This window comes from Aegilops tauschii, chromosome 6 (assembly GCF_002575655.3).
Source record: "Aegilops tauschii subsp. strangulata cultivar AL8/78 chromosome 6, Aet v6.0, whole genome shotgun sequence".
Classification (NCBI taxonomy): domain Eukaryota; kingdom Viridiplantae; phylum Streptophyta; class Magnoliopsida; order Poales; family Poaceae; genus Aegilops; species Aegilops tauschii.
Window position 1 is genome coordinate 410,866,036 of NC_053040.3, and position 26,515 is coordinate 410,892,550.

General features: G+C 48.1%; 3 protein-coding genes across 3 annotated transcripts; 2 read left to right on the top strand and 1 right to left on the bottom strand.

Annotated features, from left to right (window-relative positions):
* Positions 1–8,624: 8,624 nt before the first annotated feature.
* LOC109755627 (uncharacterized) lies at positions 8,625–10,373 on the top strand. The gene is made up of 2 exons (XM_020314524.4): positions 8,625–9,059; positions 10,113–10,373. The coding sequence occupies exons 1-2, from the start codon at positions 8,773–8,775 to the stop codon at positions 10,249–10,251; spliced, it is 426 nt and encodes a 141-aa protein (XP_020170113.1). The 5' UTR covers positions 8,625–8,772; the 3' UTR covers positions 10,252–10,373.
* A 4,022-nt stretch (positions 10,374–14,395) lies between these two features.
* On the top strand, positions 14,396–18,819 carry LOC109755603 (uncharacterized). The gene is made up of 5 exons (XM_020314501.3): positions 14,396–14,873; positions 15,653–15,819; positions 15,898–16,170; positions 17,935–18,198; positions 18,347–18,819. Exons 1-5 carry the CDS (start codon positions 14,489–14,491, stop codon positions 18,713–18,715), a joined length of 1,458 nt encoding a protein of 485 aa, XP_020170090.1. The 5' UTR covers positions 14,396–14,488; the 3' UTR covers positions 18,716–18,819.
* Positions 18,820–19,326: 507 nt separating this feature from the next.
* Positions 19,327–20,040, bottom strand: LOC109755601 (uncharacterized). Its single transcript, XM_020314500.4, has one exon. The coding sequence runs from the start codon at positions 19,827–19,829 to the stop codon at positions 19,593–19,595; it is 237 nt and encodes a 78-aa protein (XP_020170089.1). The 5' UTR covers positions 19,830–20,040; the 3' UTR covers positions 19,327–19,592.
* Positions 20,041–26,515: the final 6,475 nt, after the last annotated feature.

Consider the following 26,515-nt stretch of genomic DNA (forward strand, 5'->3'; position numbering starts at 1 on the left):
AGTATTGGGCCTTATTGGGCCATACGGGAATAGAGGAGGCGGGCCTAAGGGAAGGAGGCGCTCCCCCCCCCCATGGGTCCGAATTGGACTAGGGGAAAGGGGCGGCGCCCCCCTTGCCCTTTCCTACTCACTCTCTCTTTCCCTCTTTCTTCTCTCCTACTCCGGAAAGGAAAAGGGGAATCCTACTAGGACTTGGGAGTCCTAGTGGGACTCCCCACACTTGGCGCGCTCCCTCTAGGGCCGGCCTCCTCCTCCTCCCTCCTTACTATACATGGGCAGGGGGCAACCCAAAGGCACTCCAAGATTTGTCTTAGCCGTGTGCGGTGCCCCCCTCCACAGTTACACACCTCGGCCATATCTGTTGGGGAACGTAGTAATAATTCAAAAATTTCCTACGTGTCACCAAGATCAATCTAGGAGATGCTAGCAACGAGAGAGAGTGAGTGCATCTTCATACCCTTGAAGATCGCTAAGCGGAAGGGTTACAAGAACGCGGTTGATGGAGTCGTACTCGCGGCGATTCAAATCGCGGAAGATCCGATCTAGCGCCGAACGGACGGCGCCTCCGCGTTCAACACACGTACAGCCCGGGGACGTCTCCTCCTTCTTCATCCAGCAAGGGGAGAGGAGAAGTTGAGGGAAAGCTCCGGCAGCACGACGGCGTGGTGGTGGTGGAGCTTGTGGTTCTCCGGCAGGGCTTCGCCAAGCACTATGGAGGAGGATGAAGAGTTGGAGGGAGGGGCTGCGCCAGGGAAGGGGCTGCGGCTGCCCTCTCTCCCTCACTATATATAGGGGGAAGGAAGTGGAGGAGGCGCCCTAGGGGAGGGGCGGCGGCCACAGGGGAAACCCTAGATGGGTTTGGGCGCCCCCACCCTTAGGAAACTTGCCCCCCAAGCCGGGAGGGGTGGCTGCCCTAGGGGAGGCGCCCCCACCTCTCCACGTTACGTGAGATGGGGTGGGAGGGGCGCACAGCCCCTTAGTGGGCTAATGTGCCCCCTCCCCTTGGCCCATAAGGCCCCCCGACGCTTGTCGGGGCCTCCGAAACCCCTTTCGGACACGCTGGTCGTCACCCGGTACCCCAGGAACGATTCCGGACTCCAATACCCTTCGTCCAATATATCGATCTTCACCTCCGGACCATTTCGGAGTTCCTCGTCATGTCCAGGATCTCATCCGGGACTCCGAACAACCTTCGGTAACCACATACTATTTCCCATAACAACTCTAGCGTCACCGAACCTTAAGTGTGTAGACCCTACGGGTTCGGGAACCATGTAGACATGGCCGAGACGTTCTCCGGCCAATAACCAACAGCGGGATCTGGATACCCATGTTGGCTCCCACATGTTCCACGATGATCTCATCGGATGAACCACGATGTCGGGGATTCAATCAATCCCGTATTCAATTCCCTTTGTCTATCGGTATGTTACTTGCCCGAGATTCGATCGTCGGTATCCCCATACCTCGTTCAATCTCGTTACCGGCAAGTCTCTTTACTCGTTCCATAACGCATGATCCCGTGGCTAACTCCTTAGTCACATTGAGCTCATTATGATGATGCATTACCGAGTGGGCCCAGAGATACCTCTCCGTCATACAGAGTGACAAATCCCAGTCTCGATTCGTGCCAACCCAACAGACACTTTCAGAGATACCTGTAGTGCACCTTTATAGCCACCTAGTTACGTTGTGACGTTTGATACACCCAAAGCACTCCTGCGGTATCCGGGATTTGCACAATCTCATGGTCTAAGGAAATGATACTTGACATTAGAAAAGCTCTAGCAAAACGAACTACACGATCTTGTGCTATGCTTAGGATTGGGTCTTGTCCATCACATCATTCTCCTAATGATGTGATCCCGTTATCAATGACATCCAATGTCCATGGTCAGGAAACCATAACCATCTATTGATCATCGAGCTAGTCAACTAGAGGCTTACTAGGGACATGTTGTGGTCTATGTATTCACACATGTATTACGGTTTCCAGTTAATACAATTATAGCATGAACAATAGACAATTATCATGAACAAGGAAATATAATAATAACCATCTTATTATTGCCTCTAGGGCATATTTCCAACAATATCGTCATAGTGTTTAGGCGAAGCCCTGCGCTGGTAACTTCATCATCACCACGCCGTCGTGCTGGCAGATCGCGGAGGTGCCATATGTTCGGTACTTGGATCGGTTGGATCGTGAAGACGTTCGACTACATCAACCGCGTTACTAAACGCTTCCGCTTTCGGTCTACGAGGGTACGTGGACAACACTCTCCCCTCTCGTTGCTATGCATCACCATGATCTTGCGTGTGCGTAGGAAATTTTTGAAATTACTGTGTTCCCAAACACGTGAATCAAATAAACATGATGAAAGTAACTAGATGAATTCTCATGTGTCCTCGAGAACGTTTTGCTTATTATAAGAGAGCGTTTCTGCATGTCCTTTGCTCTAAAAAGTATTGGGCTACCTTGTTGCACCTTTGTTACCGATGCTACTTGTTATGAATTACCTTATTATCAAACTATCCATTACCGGTAATTTCAGTGCTTCCAGATAATACCTTACTGAAAACCGCTTGCCATTTTCTTCTGCTCCTCGTTGGGTTCGACACTCTTATTTATCGAAAGGACTACGATTGATCCCCTATGCTTGCAGGTCATCAATCAGGTCCCTCGATAAGAGAGAGAGAGAGAGAGAGAGAGAGAGAGAGTGACAGATAGGAGGGAACCATGGGCCAACATAGACAACACTCGGTCATGGTTTCATTGATCTAGAAAATTTGTGCAGCCCACATGCCTCGCATTATAGTGAGGCACCAAAATACGATACCATTGATCTAGTAATTACAAAACTTTGCCACCATATTGAAAGTGCAACTATCCTTGGGTGGTTTTGGTAATGATTAACAACATATAGCTCACTGAGCTAATGCTATTTGAAGATAAATATTTCAGGAAAGCTCAATGATTGGCATGGCATGGATAAGGAAAGTGGACCCTCAAAATGCTAAGGACAAAAGATTGGCTCAAGCTCAAAGCTCAGGACTCTACATTTTCTATTTTAGTGACCCAAGATCACATTGAGTCCATAGGAAAAGCCAATACTATCAAAAGGGGGGAGGTGTTGCTTAATGGCTTGCTTGCTCAAAATGCTTAGTGATATGCTCCAAAAACCCTCAACTACTTTCTCATATCCACATATGTCCCAAACCAAAAGTCAAACTCGGCCCCACCGAAACTTTCTATCCGGCGCCATCGAGTTCACTTGACATAGCCACTGCCACAAACCCTAGTCGCTTCGGTCTCACCGATAGGGATCTCGGTCTCACCGAGATGGGATTGCAACCTCTCTGTTTCCCTTCGTAATGTTTCGGTCCAACCGAGATGAGCGATCGGTCCCATCGAGATTGCAATGCAAACTCTCTGTTTCCCCTTCGTAACGTTTCGGTCTAACCGAGATGAGCGAATCGGTCCCACCGAGTTTGCCTGACCAACTCTCTGGTTAGCTTATTACCAAAGTCGGTCCAGCCGAGTTTGAGTAATCGGTCCAGCCAAGATTACATTATGCCCTAACCCTAATGATATCGGTCCCACCGAGTTGACATGTCGGTCCCACCAAAAATCCTAACGTTCACATTTTGAACTAAATCGGTTTGACCGAGTTTTCTGTTTCGGTCCCACCGAGTTTGGTGAGTTGTGTGTAATGGTTAGATTTTGTGTGGAGGCTATAAATACCCCTCCACCCACTCTTCATTCGTGGAGAGAGCCATCAGAACATGCCTACGCTTCCAACATACATTTTCTGAGAGAGAACCACCTACACTTGTGTTGAGCTCAAGATATTCCATTCCAACCACATAAATCTTGATCTCTAGCCTTCCCCAAGTTGCTTTCCACTCAAATCATCTTTCTACCAAATCCAATCCTATGAGAGAGAGAGTTGAGTGTTGGGGAGACTATCATTTGAAGCACAAGAGCAAGGAGTTCATCATCAACACACCATCTATTACCTTTTGGAGAGTGGTGTCTCCTAGATTGGCTAGGTGTCACTTGGGAGCCTCCGTCAAGATTGTGGAGTTGAACCAAGGAGTTTGTACGGGCAAGGAGATCGCCTACTTCGTGAAGATCTACCCTAGTGAGGCAAGTCCTTCGTGGGCGATGGCCATGGTGGGATAGACGAGGTTGCTTCTTCGTGGACCCTTCGTGGGTAGAGCCCTTCGTGGACTCGCGCAACCGTTACCCTTCGTGGGTTGAAGTCTCCATCAACGTGGATGTACGATAGCACCACCTATCGGAACCACGGATAAAAAATCTCCGTGTCTACATTGCGTTTTCTCCCTCCAAACTCCTCCCTTTACCTTCATATGCAATTGTTTTACATTCCGCTGCTATACTCTTAGAATTGCATGTGTAGGTTGATTACTTGATTTGTGCTAAGTTGCTAAAATTTGCCAAGAACTAAAATTGGGAAAAGGCTAGATTTTTATTTGGTCAAGTAGTCTAATCACCCCCCCCCTCTAGACATACTTTCGATCCTACACATATACATATATAACAAACATTAATGAAAACAAAAACCAACAACCTAAGTAACATATATTTGGTCATGTTAATGTGACCTTGTGTTGGATTCTCGTGATCTGCCACAGTGGGGGTGGGTGGGGAGTCTAGGGATGGAAGGGGGTGATTTTTGGAACCTCACATAGTCAGTGAATAATCAGGGAAAAGCTAAAGTAATTTAGTAAATTAATGATATTTTTATACTAACAATAACTAATCTAGGTGAGAACACGGTGCATTTCTGTATATGAGGAAAAAGGTATTGATGCACTAGATGAGAATGTTATGAATGTGCAAGTTGATATCATTTAGAGGCCAAAACCAACATATATATACAAGTACAAGGGGAGCCCAAAGGCCAAAATACAGAAAGCCAAAAGACATCACAACTATAACTCTAACACCCCCCCCCCTCAAACTCATGGTGGATCCACAACACTGAGTTTGGAAAGATAAAATCCATGTTGCGCTCTAGTCTGGGCCTTCCTGAAGAAGTCCGCCAGCTGTAACTCAGAAGGCACATACTGAAGAGCAATAACATGGTCCTGCACACCAGCGCGCACAAAGAAAGCATCAACACCAATATGCTTGGTAAGCTCATGCTTCACGGAGTCCCGCGCAATACTGATAGCACCTGCACTGTCTGACAAGAGTGTAGTGGGTGTAGTAACTGAAACACTAAAATCCTCGAGTAACCAGCGTAACCAAGTCACCTCTGCCGTGAGAAGAGCCATAGCTCGCAACTCAGCCTCTGCACTCGAACGGGAAACTGTAGTCTGTTTCTTTGTTTTCCAAGCAATGAGAGAACCACCAAGAAAGACACAGTAAGAAGAAAGTGAGCGACGATCCGGAGGATCACTAGCCCAGGTAGCATCCGAATAGGCCTGGAGCTGTAACGAGCTCGAACGAGGAAAGAAGTGACGGTGAGAGATCATGCCACGAAGATGTCGTAAAACACGAAGAAGGTGAATATAGTGAACCAAAGTGGGAGAAGAGACAAACTGACTCAGAATATGAACAGGATAGGAGATATCCGGTCGAGTGACAGCGAGATAGACAAGACTCCCAACAAGATGACGATAATGAGTCGGATCAGACAAGGGCTCGCCATCAGAAGCACGAAGGTGAACATTAAGCTCCATAGGAGTCTCAACAGTGCGCTCATCACTTAGAGCAGCACGAGCAAGAAGATCCTGGATGTACTTTTCTTGAGAAATAAAAAAGCCATCTGAGGTGGAGGAAACCTCAATCCCAAGAAAGTAACGAAGAGGACCAAGATCAGACATAAGGAACTGCTCATTGAGACGGGCCTTGACAAAGGCAATGTACTCAGAATCGTCTCCAGTGATGATCATGTCATCAACATATAGAAGCAGAAGAGTGCGACCACGAGCAGAAAGGTGGACAAACAACGCTGGATCATGAACACTGGGAGAAAAACCAGCTGCAGTGACCACAGAGGCAAAACGCTCAAACCAAGCGCAGGGGGCTTGCTTAAGGCCATAGAGAGAGCGACGAAGATGACAAACCATGCCGTCAGGGACTGAATACCCAGGTGGTGGCTGCATATAAACCTCCTCACGCAACTCACCATTAAGAAATGCATTCTTAACATCAAGCTGAGACACAGACCAATGGCGAACTGAGGCCATGGCGAGAAGTGTGCGGACGGTGGTCATATGGGCCACAGGAGCAAAAGTCTCATCGTAATCACGCCCATGCTCCTGCTGAAAGCCACGAGCCACAAGACGAGCTTTATAACGCTCAAGAGAACCATCAGAGCGAGTCTTAATCTTATAGACCCACTTGCAAGTAATGGGACGAACATGGGGAGGAAGAGGAACCAGATCCCACGTGCTAGTGCGGCAAGCTCCTCTGCCATCGCAAACTGCCATTCAGGATGAACGACAGCATCACGATAAGAGGTAGGTTCAAGGACAGCCGAAAGACCATATCGACTAGGAGAATAGTGATCAGGAGGAGGGCGCGGCCGAGTCCGAAGATTATAAGTCGGCTTGGATGAGGAAGAGGAAACAGAAGAAGTAGATGGTATGTCAGTAGATTTATCCACAATACGTGGACGAGGGTATAATAAAAAGGGAAAGTAGGACGAGAAGGAACCACCGGAGGTGATGGAGACGGGGAAGACATCGTTGCTGATGGAGAAGACTTGGTGACTGTGGGGACGGGGAAGGTATCGGGGATGAAGGTGGAGAGTCATGCGACATGGGAGGAGAAGAAACTGTAGGAGAGGACGGCGACATATCTGAAGCAACGGGAGGAGGAGGGGTAGAAATATGGGGCACGGAGGAAGGTGTATCAGGAAAAGTGAGAAAAGAGATGTCCTCCACGGAAAAGGTCGGGGAGGATGGACGCGGGTAGAAAGGACGAGACTCATCAAAGGTCACATCCCGGGAAATACGCATCCGACGACCGACAGGATCCCAACACCGATAACCTCGTGGGCAGATGGATCGACCACCAGAGGAACAAACTGCAGTGATGGGGCGAACAACTGTAGCTGCAACCAGACGGACACTTCAATCGGGAGCTGGAGAAGCAGAAACACGGGCCGGCAGGAGAAAGGAGACACCGGCGGCGGCCGTGCAAGAGATTGGATCAAGAGGAGCACGAGTTGCACGTGCAGAGGAAAAAACCTAGAGCTCTAATACCATGTTATGAATGTGCAACTTGATATCATTTAGAGGCCAACGCCAACATATATATACAAGTATAAGGGGAGGCCAAAGGCCAAAATACAGAAAGCCAAAAGACATCACAACTATAACTCTAACAGAGAATACATACAAGACACTACAAGTACAACCATCTGAAGGCACCGAGTGACTTTCCTCTGAGTCAACTTTTGTAGAATTGCTATCGCTTTAGTTTTGATGCTATGATTTAAGTAAAGTGCTCAAATTCCACATCACTCGAATGAGCATAAAACAAAAACCGCCTAAGTGTTTAGGCATAGTGAGTGTACTAGATGGTGTTTGTTGTATTGTTGAAATTCGAATAAATAGAATCGTATAAATTGTTTCATGTTGAGACTAGATAAAGTTATTTTGATGTTGTAAATCTTAAAGGGCGCATAATTTTGACTTTCGATGTAACGTAAACCGTAACATAAACCTTGTTTGTCGTCATGGTATCTATCATAATACATGCAAAAGACAAAACAAAAGTCATACTCTAGCTCGAAGCCAGATGTATGACGTGTCGGATAAGTGCTCCAGCGAAAAAGTGAGACACAAGTTGACGTCGATCTATTGAGCCACATTACACCCCTATATTAAAAGTGCTCCCGAAAAAGATTCGAGTGAACACAACCGAATCTCCGCTACGATTTCCTTGATCTAGGCCAGTGCATAGCGACGGTTTCCGCAGCCCACATATCTGTCAAAAGTCCATTGTTGTTTCCTTGATCTAGGCCAGTGCATACCGACGGTTTCCGCAGCCCACAAATCTGTCAAAAGTCTGTTGCTGTTTCCTTGATCTAGGCCAGTCACGTGCATTGACAGTTTCCGCAGCCCTATCGATAGTCCTTTCCCGCTTCCTTGACCTAGGTCAGTCACGCGTAGCGACGGCTTGTGCAGCCCCATATCTTGCATGATAATGTGGCGCCGCGAAACTTTCATGCCACCAGATATATATAAATTAATGAAAATAAAACAACTCGACTAAATAAAAAAGCAATGTGGTTCGTAATAATGTGTTTCCTTATTATGTTTAACACCAAATATCACACATTGGTTGGTTTATGTTTCTATCTAAAAAAGGTTGATTTTTCACTCTACCTCAGCAAAACCAAATCATCATGCATATACCATAGAGTAACCATTGCCCTATATGGAATGATAGATACCGGATGGTTTTACCGCACACATACACATACATGCGGGCGGCACGAGGGTAACTCTAACAAACTGCCTTAATCGCTATAATTCCATATCATAAATCACCAGATCAAAAGCATCCAGGTGTCTAGGGTGGGGAGTGGACGACTCACGTGCCCGGCCCTCCTCCTCTTTTTATGCCCCTGCCCCTTCCCCGTTCCTCCTCCCCAAAACCCCTCTCCCCACCATCCAGTCTCTCTCCAAATCTTGGGACACAAAGGCCACCATACTGAAATATAGATTGACAGAGGCGGGGCGGGAACCAGCGAGCGAGCGAGCTCGGCACGGACCCGGTCCGACGAGATGCTCAAGGAGCGGCAGAGGAGCATTGTGCTGCGCCGGAAGTTCAGCGTGGCGTCCATTCCGTCGGCGGCGAGGCGGGTGCGCCAGGTGAGCGGCGACGACAAGAAGGCACGCGCGCGGCCGATCTTTTTTGTGTCGGCTAACACCGTGCAGATGGGCGCCGGAGGCGGCGGCCACCACTCTCTGAAGAGGGACGCATTTACCGGGCTGTGGATGACGGCGGCGTTCCTGGCGGCCTGCGGCGTCTGCCGCCAACCCCTCGCCGACGAAGACGCCTACATTTACAGGTACCAGCGTCACTGTTATCCCATTCTTTGTTCGTCGCAGCGTGGAAATGACCGGTAGAATCCTCGTGTTTCGGCCTTGCGTTTGTTTTGTCTTTTTCGGTAGCTTCCTTGTGATTTTTGGCTAGCAGCCGATCAATCTCTCATGATGCTTTCTGATGTGAATTCCGCGCCGTTCGTTGGTTTTCCACGTCAAGGTTGCACCTGATCCAATCTTCTTATGATGTTGCTGGCAGCTTACGATTTTGTGTTGGTTTCGTGATTCCCCTCGTTTTTTATGCGAGGGGCATATTCAGGATCCGTTTTCACTTATGAAAAGATAGTAATAATTTGTCACCCTCCCTGTTTAAGTTAGACAAGTACTCCGTACTAATTTGACTAACCTCGTTCACTTGAAAGGTAATGCTGATTCAATGCTAGCTAGTATAAGCAATCCATCGATGCTACTAGTGTAAGCGGTTCATAGCATGAATCTTTATGCTCTCCCGTATTTTAGAGGAATGTTCGATGCAAACCTTTTCCCTCAGCATGTTACTTGTTGCCGATACATTTTTGGTTTGCTCTGCCATGCTAATTAATTATTAATACTCCGTATGTATTTGCTAATGAGATATGCACTATTGATCCATGGGGTGCTCATAGCTTTATAATTTGTCCTCTTTTAATTCTGGTCCCTGAATCATGTATGAAATGTCCTATCCCAAAATATAAATTGGGATGCATTTATATTTTTCTTAGGGGGTGGATTAAGATTTAGTTTTCTAGTCAAGAGTCTAAGACACCATATATACTCCCCGAAGCTACGCAATAAATAAAGAACATTAATCGCCCAATCATATGAGTTGTTGTTTGATTATCATACCATAAACTTGTCACTCGTTACCATCTAACGCTCGTAGAGTATTTCTTTAATTGTCACAATCTGTCATCAACGAGAGGGAAATAAATAAATACTAAAAAATGCATGGTTTCTTCACTGCAATAAAAGAAGGTTAAATTTATTCATTGGAGATGTCTGTGACATGATGGTCCAATTTCTTTGTCTGTCTTCTACAGGGGCGAATTTGCATTCTGCAGTGATGAGTGCAGGGAGCTGTACATCAAATGGAAAAGGGCGTGCTCCCGCAGATTCCGCAGGAAGGCCCCGTCGAACAAGTCCAGCAACAGCAGGGGCTCGTGCGGCGGGCCAGGCTAACCCATTAGATTATACTAGCTCTTAGTGATGTGCCATACATATATGTGTACAATCTCCACCATATTTAAACCGTCCGTCCATGTATACAAGCTACCAGTCTCGAATAATGGTCGGTTACATCCCGTTTTATGAGTCAGTTTCGTCGCTTTGTTGCTGATATGGAGCTGCGAGATTTTTACCTCCATAATCGGCAGTATACTCGGTCTAACGAGCAGGACAACCCACCCTCATGCACAATAACCATGTTCTATGTGTGCCAAGTTGAGAGGTCTTGCACCCATACTGTCGGCTGCGCAGCTTGGCCTCGACCACCTCCGATCATTGCCTCCCTCCTTGTGGATTGTGTGCCCTGTTCTAGCCACCCCACACGTTTTTTGAGCATTTCTCGCATAAGATGGATGACTTCCTTGAGGTAGTTGTTGTTGCTTGGGATTCCGAGGAGCCGGATCCGGACTCCTTTTATCGTATATACTCGCGCCTCAAGTTCATGGCATGCCATCTCCAAAGTTGGAGCACACGCTCCATCAACAATATCTCTCTTCATCTGATGCGGTGCAAGACAAGAGGCCCCTCTAGCTTGAGGAGGCATGGCTGCGACGCAAATTGAAGATGGCTTATTTGGGGCTAGCCTTCCTTGAGCGTTCCATCGCTCGACAATGGGTGCACTTCTCATGGCTCCGCGCGGGGGTGGGTGGAAGGGGACACTATAACTTTGCTTTCTTCGAGATCCATGCGTCTCATCGTAAGCAGAAAACCCATATCTTTCAGATTCGTGTCAGTGATAAGGTCATCTCTGGCAAGGCGGCGATGGCTGAGGTCGCATTCCATCACTTCTCCGACGTCATTGGCTTGCCGGATGCGCGGGAAGTGTCCCTCACTTTCGAGGTGTTTGGACCTCAATACTTGAGAGAACCAACTGTCACGAAAACCAAAAGGCTCTTGGCAATATCCGATGTAAGAGGGTGGCCAGGTTTGCTTGGATATCTTGATTGCATGCACTGGAGATGTAAGAACTGCCCAAAAAGCTCTGGAAGGGCAATATCAGGGCCATTTTAAGAAGCCAACCATCATTCTTGAAGTATTTGTATTCCATGTTCTCTGGATTTGGCATGCTCGGGTCTCACAATCACATCAATATGCTGCAACGGTCTCCGTTGTTTGCTAAGTTGACTGAAGGACAAGCTCCTCCTTCCAGCTACACTATTAGTGGACATCATTAGAACATGCGCCACCATCTGTAGACGATATCTATCCTCCGCTGGCTACATTAGTTGAGACCATCTCTGAGTCAGTTGGTCAAAAAAGAGATCACCTTATCCAAAGACAAGAATGAGCTAAAAAGGATGTGGAGAGGGCTTTTGGAGTGCTCCAATCCCATTTTGCAGTTGTTCATAAATATGCTAAACAATGGGATTCAGAGACCTTGCGGGAGGTAATGACATATTGTGTGATCATGCACAACATGATCATGGAGGATGAGGGTGAAGATGTTGCCGGAGATCAGAAATTTGAGAACATGGGTGATCGTATTCAACTTCTACACTGGAAACTGTCTATGTTTGATGAGTTTGTTCATATGCATCAAAATTAGCACCGATCAACTCATAAGAAGTTCAAGAAAGGTTTGGTTGAGCATCTATGGGCGATTAAGGGGACAACTAGAACATATGTGTAAGTTGGATTCAAATTAAACTATTTGTTTGAAAACTTAGTTGGATTGTAATATTTAAATTAGAATTATTAATCTCTCCCAATCCAATCCCCTCCTCCTCTCCATCCACCTGTCCAGCTCCGGTAGCGATGGAGGCGGTGGGAGCAGCGACGATTGGGACGCCTTCCTCCATGATGCGGTCGGTGACGAGGAGGATTTGGCCCTCCACCCTCGCGTTGAAGCACTTGCGGGTGGACACAGGTGGTAGCTTCGGCTGTGCTCTGTCCCTGGCCACTCCCTGCCACAGTGCCAATGCTGGAGCCGGCTGGTCCCGCACCACACAAAGCTCCGCGCGGTGCGCCTGCTCGCAGCCATGGCCCGCCGCCGCCTTCCTAACCCTCCAACTGCTGCTCCTCAAGGCTAGCGGTGGGTTTAGTGCCCCGCTCCGCCGGTTCCACCGACACGAACACCTGAATCTGAGGTGCGCGTCGCCCAGCGCGAGAGGCAGCGGGCTAGCGAGAGGGCGTCGGCCTCGGATGCGGCCACACAGTCCTCCCGCCACTGCCGCCACTAGATGCCGATGGTGCCCGATGACGAGGAGTGGCTCCTCCCATGGGTCTACCGCTGCTCGCTTATGACAATGGAGAAGACGGACACCCGCCGGCTCCATCGGAAAAACCCGATGGCGCTCCGGGTAGGACTAGAGCAGTCAGCGTGCGAGGCGTTGGAGGCAACAGCAGAGGTGGCAAGGGCGGCCAAGCTGAAGAGGTAGAAGGACTGCTCCGTTCGGAAGATGGTGGGCTTCATCGACTCCTCCTCATCCTCCACATCACCGACAGCTCTGACTACCCACCTCATGCCGCCACTGCCTACCCGGACGCCTACAATAGCACCGGTGACCAGAAGGGCAAAGGGCCGGCGAGGAAGTGGTGAACCTCGACACTCTCCCCATGTTTATTTCCGCTTTTAGTAATCTAGTTTAGAACTTGTCCATCGGTTACGTGAATTATATGAACTGTGGTGATCTTTTAGTGATTCTTTTATATGGATTGTGTGCATTTCTATGTCCATTTGATGATCTACGTAGTGTGAACACGGAGCAGTCGCATGCACCGCGAAACGGGGTGGGTGGCCCTCTTGGCTGGCGCGCCACTTCAATGTTGGAACGGCGTGAGAGGTCGCCTCTGCTTTTGGTCGGCATGAATGCGACACTTGAGTGGCGCTGACCGCTTCAGGCGGGAAAGTGTGCAGACGAGGAAGAGGGTTTGGATAGGCCAGGTTTATCGAATGCTTGCGCGACAGTGATCTGAACACCTGCAAAGCCCTACCCTGATTTGCTTCCGGTTTACTAGAAAAGGAGTTAAATGCGCTGAAGGTCCTAAAAGTTTCGTCGATTTGTCACTTTAGTCTCAATTCTTCCAAAATGCACCTTTAGGTCCTAATTCTTTAGTAAGTGGTTCATCCAAGGTCCTTTTCTCACAAGCGCTCGCTGACCTGCCCACGTGGCGCGTTGACCGATGCCACATCGACTAAGGGCCCAACCGCCAGGCGAGAAAAATACACTGGAGGTCCTAAAAGTTTCTCGGCAATGTCACTTTAGTCCTCCTTTTTTTCAAAATGCACGTTTAGATCCTAATTCTATAGTAAGTGGTTCACCCGAGGTCCTGTTTTGCTCGATCGTTCACTGGCCTGCTTGCGTGATGTGTTGACCCATGCCACGTCAACTTAGAGGCCGCTGCGGTTGCTCTTTTTTGACACAAAGCCCCTTGTAACCCCCCTCTTGACATTTCCCGCTCTCTCTCTCTCTCTCTCTCTCTCTCTCTCTCGTGCCCACACCATTGCCATGGCCAGGGCAGCAAGCTCCTTGGCAGGGAAGCGAGTGATGAAGAGGAGCGTTACAGCATCGTCAGCGGCGCTACCTCCTCCACAAGCTCCTACTGCCTAACCTCAAATCAGAGCAAGCGGTTTGAGAAACTTAATGAAACAATGCAAATCAAACTAAATCAATGCCTACAGGTAGTGATTGTGGTAGAGTAGAGAAAATCACATAGCCATGGACGATAGCGGCAAAAAAGTTAAGGTTTTTTGCAATGTTCCTCATCTGCTAGTGACCCTAAGTCGATGTGGCGTGGGTCAATGCGCAACCAAGCATGTCAGCGAATGATCGTGCAAATAAGGACTTATGGTGAACCAATTACTATAGAATTATGACCTAAACGTGCATTTTGAAAGAAGTGCGACTAAAGTTACACTGCCCAGAAACTTTTAGGACCTCCAATGTATTTTCCTCGCCAGGCGGCTGGGCCCTCTGTCAACGTGGCATGGGTCAACGTGCCACGCGGATAGATCAGCGAGCGCTCGTGAAAAAAGAACTTCGAATAAACCACTTACTAAAGAATTATAACCTAAAGATGCATTTTGAAAGAATTATGACTAAAGTGACAGATGAAACTTTTAGGACCGTGCATTTAACTCTTGAAAAATGATGTCCGTGGGAGATGCCCTTACCTTTTCAGCCGTCTTCCTCATCTAAAGAAAACTGTCTCCTCCAGCTTCGTGCGCGCACGCCTCCACCTCCGCCCCCCCATGGCCGCCGCCGCCGCGGGCGCGACGCCAGCGACGGCGCGGAAGGCCCTCGCGTCCACGACCTCCGCCCTCCTCTCCTCTTCCCCCGCGCTCCGCCGCCGCAGCTTGTCCTGCTCCGCCGCATCAGCAGCGACCGCCCCGCGCATCGCGCAGCAGCCGCCGGACCTGCTCCGGTGGGTGCAGCGCGAGGGAGGTTTCGTGCACCCAGCTCTCCGAGTGGCCGATCACCTCGAGTACGGCCTCGGGGTGTCCGCCACGGCGGCCGACGGCATCATCCCCCCGGGAGCCGTCCTCATTGATCTCCCTGGACGCATCCCGCTGCGACTCCGCCGCCCAGCCGATGCTGCGGACGCATTACTGATGCAGCTCGCCGACCGAGTCCCCGGTATTGGCCCATCTGATTATCTTCCTTTGGTTCGTTATATGTTCTGGAATAATGTGGTAGCTTAATCGTGGTTGTAATCGGGAATGCGTCGAGCTTAAGATGCATTTCGACAATGCATTGGGAGCATAACTGGTAACAATGTGGTTCTTTTGGCATCAGGGCGATTCATCGGAAATCTTCTCTAGTAACAGTAGGATTATTAACTTCTGAAAATACTCAAAATAGGCATATTATGGATGATGATGCAATTTCTTTGTCTCCTGTAGGTTGTAGATTCCTGGGCTAAATTATGCTCTGAACTGTTGCTGTTTTCTGTTGGAAACTGCCAGTTGTCAAATAACAATATGAAACTTATTACTCTCCAGCTTACAACTGTAGTCAGTTTAAGCTGAGACTGAGAAGAGTTCAGTGCTTAGTAATTAATATCGTGTTCTAACTTAATTGACCCCAGCTTCAGTCTATTGTGTCTTTTAGCTAAAAATGTAAAAGCCAGAGCTCTGAATACCATACCGCTTTCCATGTTAAATTGTTTAAGCTTGGACTCATCTGTCATGTTGTTAACTTGTTCTATAACTCATCCTTCTATGTAACTGATGTTGCCTTGTGGTCGAATAGCTGCACGATGGAAAATTTATGTACACATCTTCCTATCTCTGTTTAGTATACGAGGGAGATTTTTATTCAGTATTTTCTTTTGAGAACATAATTCCATTCTGCAAAACTAGGCAAACTATCTTTTATTAAGTAGTAAATTGAATCTTCTGGTAAGCATGTGACAGAGGAACTGTGGTCAATGAGACTCGGCTTGAGGTTGCTTCAAGAAAGGACAAAATCCGATTCATTTTGGTGGCCATATATCGCGAACCTGCCCGAGACTTTTACCGTACCAATCTTCTTTCCAGGGGAAGACATAAAGAACTTGCAATATGCTCCTCTCCTCCACCAGGTTGTGAAGAACTATAGCGACCGCTAAGTGGATACTTATCGTATTTTCCTGTCTGTTTTCTCACTGATGCTATTTCAGATAAATAAAAGATGCCGCTTCCTTCTTGAGTTTGAGAAAGAGGTAAAACAGAAGCTTGGTACTGTGCCCTCAGGAGATCATCCTTTTTGTGGACAAGATGTGCACTCGTCTTCCCTTGGATGGGCTATGTCAGCAGCGTCTTCACGAGCATTCCGTCTGCATGGTGAAATCCCAATGTTGTTGCCCCTTGTTGATATGTGCAACCACAGTTTTAGCCCGAATGCTAGGATTGTCCAGGAAGGAGATGTCGAGAGCCCTGACATGTCAGTTAAGGCAAGTACTTTTCAATCTTACACGTGTAATTGTCGTCGTTGCGCCCAAAAAATTGCAGATTTTTCTGTTCTCTAATGAGTTACTGTGTTCTTTATTTGTGCATTTGCTTCACAAATATTAATGCTATAACTAGATGCAATTATTGTGTGTAAAAACACATCGACAGTGCACTCAAATTTTGTTTGCGTACTCTTGATTGGCATGTTAGCCTTTCATCCGAAAAGGGGCGCTTTATTACTTAAAAGGTTTAAGTAACACCCGGCCTCTGCATAACTAAGATGCACACAGCCAACAAAGTCCTCACGACAAGCGAAAATAAAATAGGAAGGCAAAATACAAAGAAAAATGCATGTTTGTATAGCGCCTAAACCGTCGGTGGCCCAATCCTAAGATCATGCTGCCACCCATGTTGGGTAAAAGTATCCCTCGCCGTAGCCTCCAATCGTGTACACACCTCCGTAAACAGGTCTCGATTCTCCACTCGTTGTAGAGAGGACCATAAACGAAGCGTCCCAGTACATTTGTAGATAACCTGCATAAGCGAAGTACTTTTATCGTTAAAAATCTTATCATTTCTACATAGCCAAAGCGACCAAATCACGGCAAGCGCTCCACCCTAAGTAGAATTCTGAACCTGTGATCAATCCCATGTAACCAGTTGCCAAATATATTAGCAACACTACAAGGAGGGTACAAGCCAGAAGCTATTTGGATGACTGACCATATAGAACGAGCCAATTTACATTGGAAGAACAAATGTTTTATTGTCTCATCATGCGGACAAAATACACATTGCGTACTTCCATGCCAATTCCTCTTAATAAGGTTATCTTTAGTAAGAATGACTCCGCGACGAAGATACCATGCAAATATTTTATTCTTAAGAGGTATCTTCATCTTCCAGATCTTCTTATTATTATCAACTGGCACGTCAGACTGGATCAAAGCTCTATACATAGACTCCACTGCGAATTGCCCATTCCCATGTAGGTTCCAACGAAATAAATCGGACCCCTGTGACAACTGTACCGTGGATAATCGTTGAAGTAGTATGTTCCACGATTGGAGTCTAGGTCCAATTAAATCCCTTCTGAACGTCACATTGGGCGGAAATGATTCCAAAACCTTGGCAATAGTATCACCCTTGATCATGAATCATGACAGTCATGTGCTAATAATATCTTCTTTAGTACTCCCTCCGTCCTATAATATGAGATGTTATTACAACTAATATACTCATATATCGGTTGTAATAACATCTTATATTATGAGACGGAGGGAGTAGCATTCTTTACATACACTTTCTAATGTGGTATGCGGTTGTTAAGCATGTCCTTTCTCTTTAAGCTAGTAATGTAAGTGTTTTTATCTTTTTGCAAGAACAGCAGTGAAAGTATCTGGCTGTACATTAGTCACTGTTGAATTCATTTTTCAGTTATTAACTTGCATGTGTATTGGTTTAGTGAATAGTAATTACTTCAACGATAGGACTGTTGCTTGCCCTGTTCCTAGAGATAATTAGTTCCCTTGGTTAGTACTACCTCTGTAACTAAAACGTCTTATATTTAGTTACAGAAGTAGTAATATATTTTGCCCAGAAGTGGCAAATATTTAATCAACTGTTTTATTCAATGCATATAGTTTTTTACTGTACGATGCGGCGATGCATTTGCTTGTGGAAGATGCTGTGTGTTTTTTGTCTAATGATCTGTATGATGCTGTGTGTTTTTTGTCTAATGATCTGTATGTTGTGCTATAACGCAGGTTGTTGCTGAGACGCAGATTGATCAAAACGCTGCTGTTACACTGAACTATGGTTGCTACCCTAATGATTTTTATCTTCTTGATTATGGATTTGTAGTAACATCGAATCCATACGATCAAGTGGAATTGAGCTATGATGGTAATCTTCTCGATGCTGCTAGCATGGCAGCAGGGGTTTCTAATCCCAACTTTTCAACACCAGCCAAGTGGCAACAGGATATCTTGTCACAGCTAAATCTACACGGAGAGGGTGCTGTTCTGAAGGTTTTGCCCACATTCTTCCACCATGATTTATTTGTTTTATTTTGTGATTCGATCGACTTCAAATTCAAATATATTGTGTTCAGTATTCCTGTATGAGTCTGAACCTGATATATTTTGCTATGATCCTAACTTGGTTACTGTCTTTCAGGTCAGCTTAGGAGGTCCGGACGTAGTAGATGGGCACTTATTAGCTGCGCTTCGAGTTCTTCTTGCAGCTGACCCGGATACCGTGGGTAAGCACGATCTGGAAACTTTGATGTCGCTTGGCACGAAAGCTCCTCTGGGCCCTACCGTCGAAGCCTCGGCGCTCCGAACTGTTCTCGCACTTTGCGCCATTGCCCTCCAGCACTTCCACACCAAGATAATGGATGACCAGGCCGTCCTGAAGGGAGAACCCCCTCTTACAACTGAACTGGCCGTCCAGTTTAGATTGCAGAAGAAGCTGATGCTCGTCGACATAATGCAAAATCTTAGTCGGAGAATCAAGTCGCTATCTCCAGAGAAATCTACTGCCTAGGATGTAAACATTTTGTGATAACTCCCTTTTGAACATTCAACTACTATTTCTGTATTGATGATTACTGGATATATAACAAATAAATCCCCAGTTTTGATCTTTCACCATTTCCTCTATTTTGTGTGCAGCAACCAGAACTGAATGTGTATATATAGCCTGCCTGATCCGCGTATGAGAGGCGTTTTACACATGTAACATGTCACTCCTGTGTTAGTATTAGATCAAGGGGTGTCTTAAATTATCCTGGAATAATTACTGCAACCAGTCTGCGCAATGAATGTACAAAGAAATGTAAGTTGCACTAATCCTGTCGCGTTATCGTTAACCGGTTCTCCAGGTAATAGGCAATCTTTTAACTGAACCGCATTGTTGAGAGGTACTGCCTCCGTTCTGGTTTATTGGTCTCCTTCGTATTTGGCGGACAGTTCTGATTTATTGGTATTGGCGGACGTAGTTCAAATAAGAATTGACATACATCTTCAGGCAAGATAAGAAGAGTTGACACCTTGAGACCCATAGCACAGAGCTCTGATCTAAAGCTCTATGCACAATCTCTTTTCACAATCGCAGTCATAATAAATAGAATAAAATAAAATAAAAACGCAGCACCATCCAAAATTCGTTTTTTTGTTTCCTAAACTGAAAAAAGGAAGAGACTGACAACTCACACAAATGAGTATGAAGTATTTACACAACCATCATGGAGAGATGGGAACGACGCCCTAACCACCAGCAGAAGATGATCCTCTGCCCCATCCACGGATGGACAGGATCACCAAAGAAAAGGAAAAAGAAAATCCTAATACACGGCGAGATTGCACGAGGGGACGACGACGACCAAGCTAGAAAATAAAAAAAAGGATGGCCGGCCCTAGGACTAGGAGTCGCCGCCGATGGAGATGGCGGGGCGGCCCACCCGGCCGAGCGGCGAGCGCGAGCGCTGCCGGCCCAGGTCCCGGAGGACGAGGCGCATCTCGGCCAGCTGCTGCTGCTGCTGGTACGTGTCGTCCACCTTCACCTTGTCGCCCTCCTCCTCCTTGATCTTCCTCACCTGGCTGTGCACCACCCGCGCCGCCGCCAGCCGCCGCCCCTCCTCGTCCCAGGAATTCTCCATCGCCGGACCTCACGTGCCGGACGTGGCTTCTTCTTCTGAGCTTTCTTGCGCCTCCGGATGATGACGACGACGACGACGACCGCCGATGAGATGAGACGAGACGAGACGAGATGGGAGATGTGTAAATACACCAGTGCTACCGGTTGAACCCAGCCCAGCCCATGCGCTGCATGAGACGGGCCGCATAAATAGGGGCCACGTATGGCGGTGTGGAACGGGACGGGATCGGGGCGGGGGGCCCCTGACCGGTTCCCCACACATCCGTGCCGTTTTTGCTGGGGCGACGAGCGCACGCAGCGTACCGCGTGTCCAACCCGATCCATCCGCGGCGCCTCCCCCGCTTTCCGCCGTCGCTTTCTTGGCCGATCTCGTGAAAAGGGACGCATATCATGTCAGAAAAAGAAAGAAAGAAAAGGGATGCATATCCGTTCACGGCCCGTCGACGTGTACGGGTCGACGTTGTGCGCCTGCCGTCCGTTGTGGCGGTCGACGGTGCCTATCCGCACAACGGGCCCTCCACGTGCCCTCCTGCCCGGCTGTTGCTTCTGCTTTTTTTTTTTTCAGTTTGTTTGGATAGCTCGTCTATCCAATTCCAATCCAACTGGTCTTCTAAAAATAAGCTTTTCTGTGCTGTTTTGTTTTCAGTCAGTCAGTCAGTTGTGCGTGTGAGTTGTGGGAGCCGAGGAAACAGACGGATACGTATCGTATACGCCATGTTTGCGACAGTGCGGGCGCGCTGTTGATTGCAGGTGGCGAAAGGACGCGTCAGGTTTTATGTGGTGGCTGTTGTGTGATCGGGGAGGGCGGAACGGCAGCCGCAAAGCCATGAATGAACGCGTGGAATTGGTTTGGATAGAAACGGGAAGGGTGGCCGCAAAGCGGTGGCTGTCCATCGAGGCGAAGGGTGCCCGCGGGTGGATCGGCCGACGCGCGTTCGTGTGGCCGGATGGGCGGACAGGTGTGTGTGTGTGCCGCGGAGGAGCCTTTTTCAAGAGGCACCGTGTTGAAACATTTCAAGGGCGTTTTACTCAAGAGTTACCATCTGGCGCAGCAAGTCGCGATTCCGCTGATAAGCAATCGAGAGGTAAAGGGCGCGATTCCGCTGATAAGCAATCGAGAGGAGGATTATACTACCTTACTATTGTATTGTACTTGCTCTAAGAAAAAAATGACGCCAAATACAAGAGGCTAGCACGAATCTTAGCGCGAGATTCTGCGCACAGAAATCTGCATGAAGTCCAAATAAATTTTACTCGACTGTAAAAATAGGAATTTTGAAAATTATTCCTGACATCTCAATATTCTAGATCACGGGAAGATCCTCCACGATAGCCTTGGTTTGCTTATATGGCATTTTTGTCTATGTAGTTAAAAGAGTTCCGGGCGAAAGCTTTGACCTGATTTTGTCGGTGCCGTCGAGTGGCTTGGGCTCTTAGGGTGAAAACCTAAGCTCCAGATGATTTTCGGAGCGGGCGACTGCAGCATCTTCGTCGTTTCCCCTTGGGGTGTTGCTTGGGAAAGCTAGCTTATGCTTGATGTGTCTAGTTTCCTCATGCGTCGGTTTGTTGGATGCCAGGGCAGTGGCCCCAGACCGCCAGACGGCTGATGCTCTCGCGGCCTCGAAAAACGATGCGTAAGGCGGCTTTATGGAGTGGGGCATCGACTCGGCTTTCGCTTGGGTGGCAACCTTTTGGCCACTTGGTAGTAGGTTTGTCGGCCCGACTGATGCGCCCCAGTGGGGTTGTTGGACGGCATGTCGGGGCGGCGGCCCAAGATGTGGCGTGGCGTTCGTTATCTATCTGCGTTTGTCCCGAGCAGTGTAGGTTGTGAGCATCTGGGTAGTGTGGCGTTGCAGCTCGAGAGCCAGCGGTGGCATGTTGGGGCGGGCGGCTCCGGATGTGGTGCAATGTTTGTGTTCTGCATGCGGTTGTCCTGAGCAGCGTGGGCTGCTGGCATCCGGGTCGTGCGTCGCTGCAGCTCATAGCCAGCGGTGGCATGTCGGGGTGGTGGCCCCGGAAGGTGGTGTTGGTGGGCTGCACAAGGTGCGGCATGGCAGATGTAGGTCGAGGCGGCGACATCGAGCACATTTGACCTCATGTCGTGTGGGCGACGAGGTTACTCTCGACGCCGGTGTTGGCGTCAAGCCTTCTGTGGCAACAATGATGGGGGAGCGATGTCGGAGGCGCGACAATGATTGCGGTAGTAGGCTCTTCTCCAGTTGGTTTGCTGCTGCAAAATCGAAGCTGCTGTGGTGGGGCCCACTGGTGTACGATGACAAACAACATGTGGTTTATTTGATGATCTTCTACGGCGTCACCTTTGTGTTCTCCTTCACGGTTCTTTGTCAGAGTCGAAGCTAGGTTATCTAGTCGCAGGTGGCTGAGTCCTGGCACGGATCTTCATTTAGCTCCACACGGCCTGTACAGTGTAGGTTGAGTTGATGAAGGCCTACGACGAACTTGGAGTCGTTTGCTCATGTATTAGTAATGGCGATGACGCCTCTAGGGAACGAAGGAGTGATGACGATGACGTTTGCACGCTCTCTTGGTGAGGTTATCTTTGGAGCGGTGTGAGTGGGGTACCTTATGTATGTCAGCTCAGTGATTGTGATAGGAAATATTCACACTATATAGAGTATCTTGACTCTAAATAGTTACATGCAAGTCTATATAATGGATGTACGTTGAGGGAGTCCTGGATTAGGGGGTCCTCGGGTGTCCGAGCTGTATGATATGGACTAGACTGATGGGCCGTGAAGATACAAGGCCAAAGACCTTCCCCCGTGTCCGGGTAGGACTCTCCTATGCGTGGATGGCAAGATTGGTGTCCGGATATGTAATTTCCTTCCTCTATGAACCGACTCTGTACAACCCTAGGCCCCTCCGGGGTGTATATAAACCGGAGGGTTTAGTCCGTAGAGGCTATCAAAATTCATATAGGCTAGATAGCTAGGGTTTAGCCATTACGATCTCGAGGTAGATCGAATCTTGTAACCCCTATACTCATCAAAGACAATCAAGCAGGACATAGGGTTTTACCTCCATTAAGAGGGCCCGAACTTGGGTAAACATCGTGTCCCCTTTGTCCCTTGTTACCTTCGATCCTCAGACGCATAGTTCGAGACCCCCCTACCCGAGATCGGCAGGTTTTGACACCGACATTGGTGCTTTCATTGAGAGTTCCATGGTGTCGTCGACAGAAGGTTCGATGGCTCGTTCGATCATCAACAACGATGCTGTTTCCGGGGAAACTTTCCTCCCTGGTCAACTTTTTGTGTTTGGCGGCTTCGTTTTGCGTGCCAATTCAGCTGGTCACCTTGAACAGATCGACAACTACGCCCCTGGTCGTCAGATCAGGTTCGGAAACCTGAAGTATGTCGCTGATATCCAAGGAGACTTCATCTTTGAAGGGTTTGTCAGCGTCCTGGGAACGGGGGTACCCAGACTTGCCTGCCTGCGGCCCAGGGCGTGGCTCATCCAGCGGCCTGGTACGGCCATCGTCATCAACAACCACTCAAGACCCTCGCGAGGCGGACGACGCAAGACCTCCTCAGGGGCGGCCTCCCTAGGCTGGCTCCCGAGGAGCAGAGATATCTATGCAAGGGACAACTCGCGAGGTTCGCGTGACGTGAGCCATGACGACCAAGGCCAGGCGGGCGCCAGCGGGCGTAGAGTACCGGTTGCCTCTTTGGTGCTAAAGGGGCAAGCGCAGGCGAGGAGTCCCGAGCCATCAGGCAAAGGTTTCCATATTGGTGCAACGAGACCAAGACCAGCAGGACGGCAGGACGGAGGTCACCGCGGAGCCCACGACGGTGTCACCACCAGAGCCTTTGGCAGGCGAAGACCACCTTTTGTCAGGATAACTTGTACTAGTTGTCCCTGTTCAAATTGGCCGTTGTGGGATCCCTTCCCGCCTAATATTTGGGAAGAGGACCCGGGCCACTATAAATAGGACTAGCCACCACCCTAGCAAGGGGACGGATCATTCAGATCATCCTCAACCACACAATCTCACCGAGCTCAAGAACACCTCCCCTCAGGAGGTTGTTCTTCCCTTGTACTTGTTCTATTGGGGAACGCAGTAATTTCAAAGAAATTCCTACGCACATGCAAGATCCGCCTAGGTCATTCATAGCAACGAGAGGGGAGAGTGTTGTCCACGTACCCTCGTAGACCGAAAGCGGAAGCGTTATGACAACGCGGTTGATGTAGTTGTACGTCTTCACGATCCGATCGATCCTAGCACTGACGGTACGGCACCTCCGCGATCTGCACATGTTCAGCTCGGTGACGTCCCATGAACTCTAGATCCAGCTGAGGTCGAGGGAGAGTTTCGTCAGCACGACGGCGTGGTGACAGTGATGTTGAAGTTACCGGCGCAGGGCTTCGCCTAAACACTGCAACGATATGACCGAGGTGGAAGTCTGTGGAGGGGGGCACCGCACACGGCTAAGACAACTGTCAACTTGTGTGTCCTAGGGTGCCCCCTGCCCCCGTATATAAAGGAGCAAGGGGGAGGCCGGCCGGCCCTCCTGGGGCGCGCCCCAAGTAGGATTCCTACTAGGAATCCTATTCCTAGTAGGTTGCCAACAAGGGAAGAGAGGGGGAAGGAAGGAGAGGGAGAGAGGGAGAAGGAAAGGGGGGCGCCGCCCCCCTTCCCTAGTCCAATTCGGACACAAGGGGGAGGGGGCGCGCGGCCTGCCCTAGCCGCCCCTCTCTCTCTCCACTAAGGCCCATGTGGCCCATTAGTTCCCCCTAGGGGTTCCGGTAACCCTCCGGCACTCCGCTTTTATCTGAAACTTCTCTGAAACATTTCCAGTGTCCGAATATAGTCGTCCAATATATCAATATTTATGTCTCGACCATTTCGAGACTCCTCGTCATGTCTGTGATCATATCCGGGACTCCGAACTACCTTCGGTACATCAAAACACATAACTCATAATACCTATCGTCATCGAACGTTAAGCGTGCGGACCCTACGGGTTCGAGAACTATGTAGACATGACCGAGACTCATCTCCACTCAATAACCAATAGCGGAACCTGGATGCTCATATTGGCTCCCACATATTCTACGAAGATCTTTATCGGTCAAACCGCATAACAACATACGTTGTTCCCTTTGTCATCGGTATGTTACTTGCCCGAGATTCGATCATCGGTATCTCAATACCTAGTTCAATCTCGTTACGGGGAAGTCTCTTTACTCGTTCTGTAATGCATCATCCCGCTACTAACTCATTAGTCACATTGCTTGCAAGGCTTATAGTGATGTGCATTACCGAGAGGGCCCAGAGATACCTCTCCGACAATCGGAGTGACAAATCCTAATCTCGATGTATGCCAACTCAACAAACACCATCGGAGACACCTGTAGAGCATCTTTATGATCACCTAGTTACGTTGTGATGTTTGATAGCACAATAAGTGTTCCTCCGGTATTTGGGAGTTGCATAATCTCATAGTCATAGGAACATGTATAAGTCATGAAGAAAGCAATAGCAACAAACTAAACGATCATCATGCTAAGCTAACGGATGGGTCAAGTCAATCACATCATTCTCTAATGATGTGATCCCATTAATCAAATGACAACTCATGTCTATGGCTAGGAAACTTAACCATCTTTGATTCAACGAGCTAGTCAAGTAGAGGCATACTAGTGACACTTTGTTTGTCTATGTATTCACACATGTACTAAGTTTCCGGTTAATACAATTCTAGCGTGAATAATAAACATTTATCATGATATAAGGAAATATAATTAAATAACAACTTTATTATTGCCTCTAGGGCATATTTCCTTTCAGTCTCCCACTTGCACTAGAGTCAATAATCTAGATTATACAGTAATGATTCTAACACCCATGGAGTCTTGGTGCTGATCATGTTTTGCTCGTGAGAGAGGCTTAGTCAACGGGTCTGCAACATTCAGATCCGTATGTATCTTGCAAATCTCTATGTCTCCCTCCTTGACTTGATCACAGATGGAATTGAAGCGTCTCTTGATGTGCTTGGTTCTCTTGTGAAATCTGGATTCCTTTGCCAAGGCAATTGCACCAGTATTGTCACAAAAGATTTTCATTGGACCCGATGCACTAGGTATGACACCTAGATCGGATATGAACTCCTTCATCCAGATTCCTTCATTTGCTGCTTCCGAAGCAGCTATGTACTCCGCTTCACACGTAGATCCCGCCACGACGCTTTGCTTAGAACTACACCAACTGACAGCTCCTTCAATATAAATACGTATCCGATCAGTGTCAAAGCTTGCATCAACGTAACCATTTACGACGAGCTCTTTGTCACCTCCATAAACGAGAAACATATCCTTAGTCCTTTTCAGGTATTTCAGGATGTTCTTGACCGCTGTCCAGTGATCCACTCCTGGATTACTTTGGTACCTCCCTGCTAAACTAATAGCAAGGCACACATCAGGTCTGGTACCCAGCATTCCATACATGATAGAACCTATGGCTGAAGCATAGGGAATGACTTTCATTTTCTCTCTATCTTCTGCAGTGGTCGGGCATTGAGTCCAACTCAACTTCACACCTTGTAACACATGCAAGAACCCTTTCTTTGCTTGATCCATTTTGAACTTCTTCAAAACTTTATCAAGGTATGTGCTTTGTGAAAGTCCAATTAAGCGTCTTAATCTATCTCTATAGATCTTGATGCC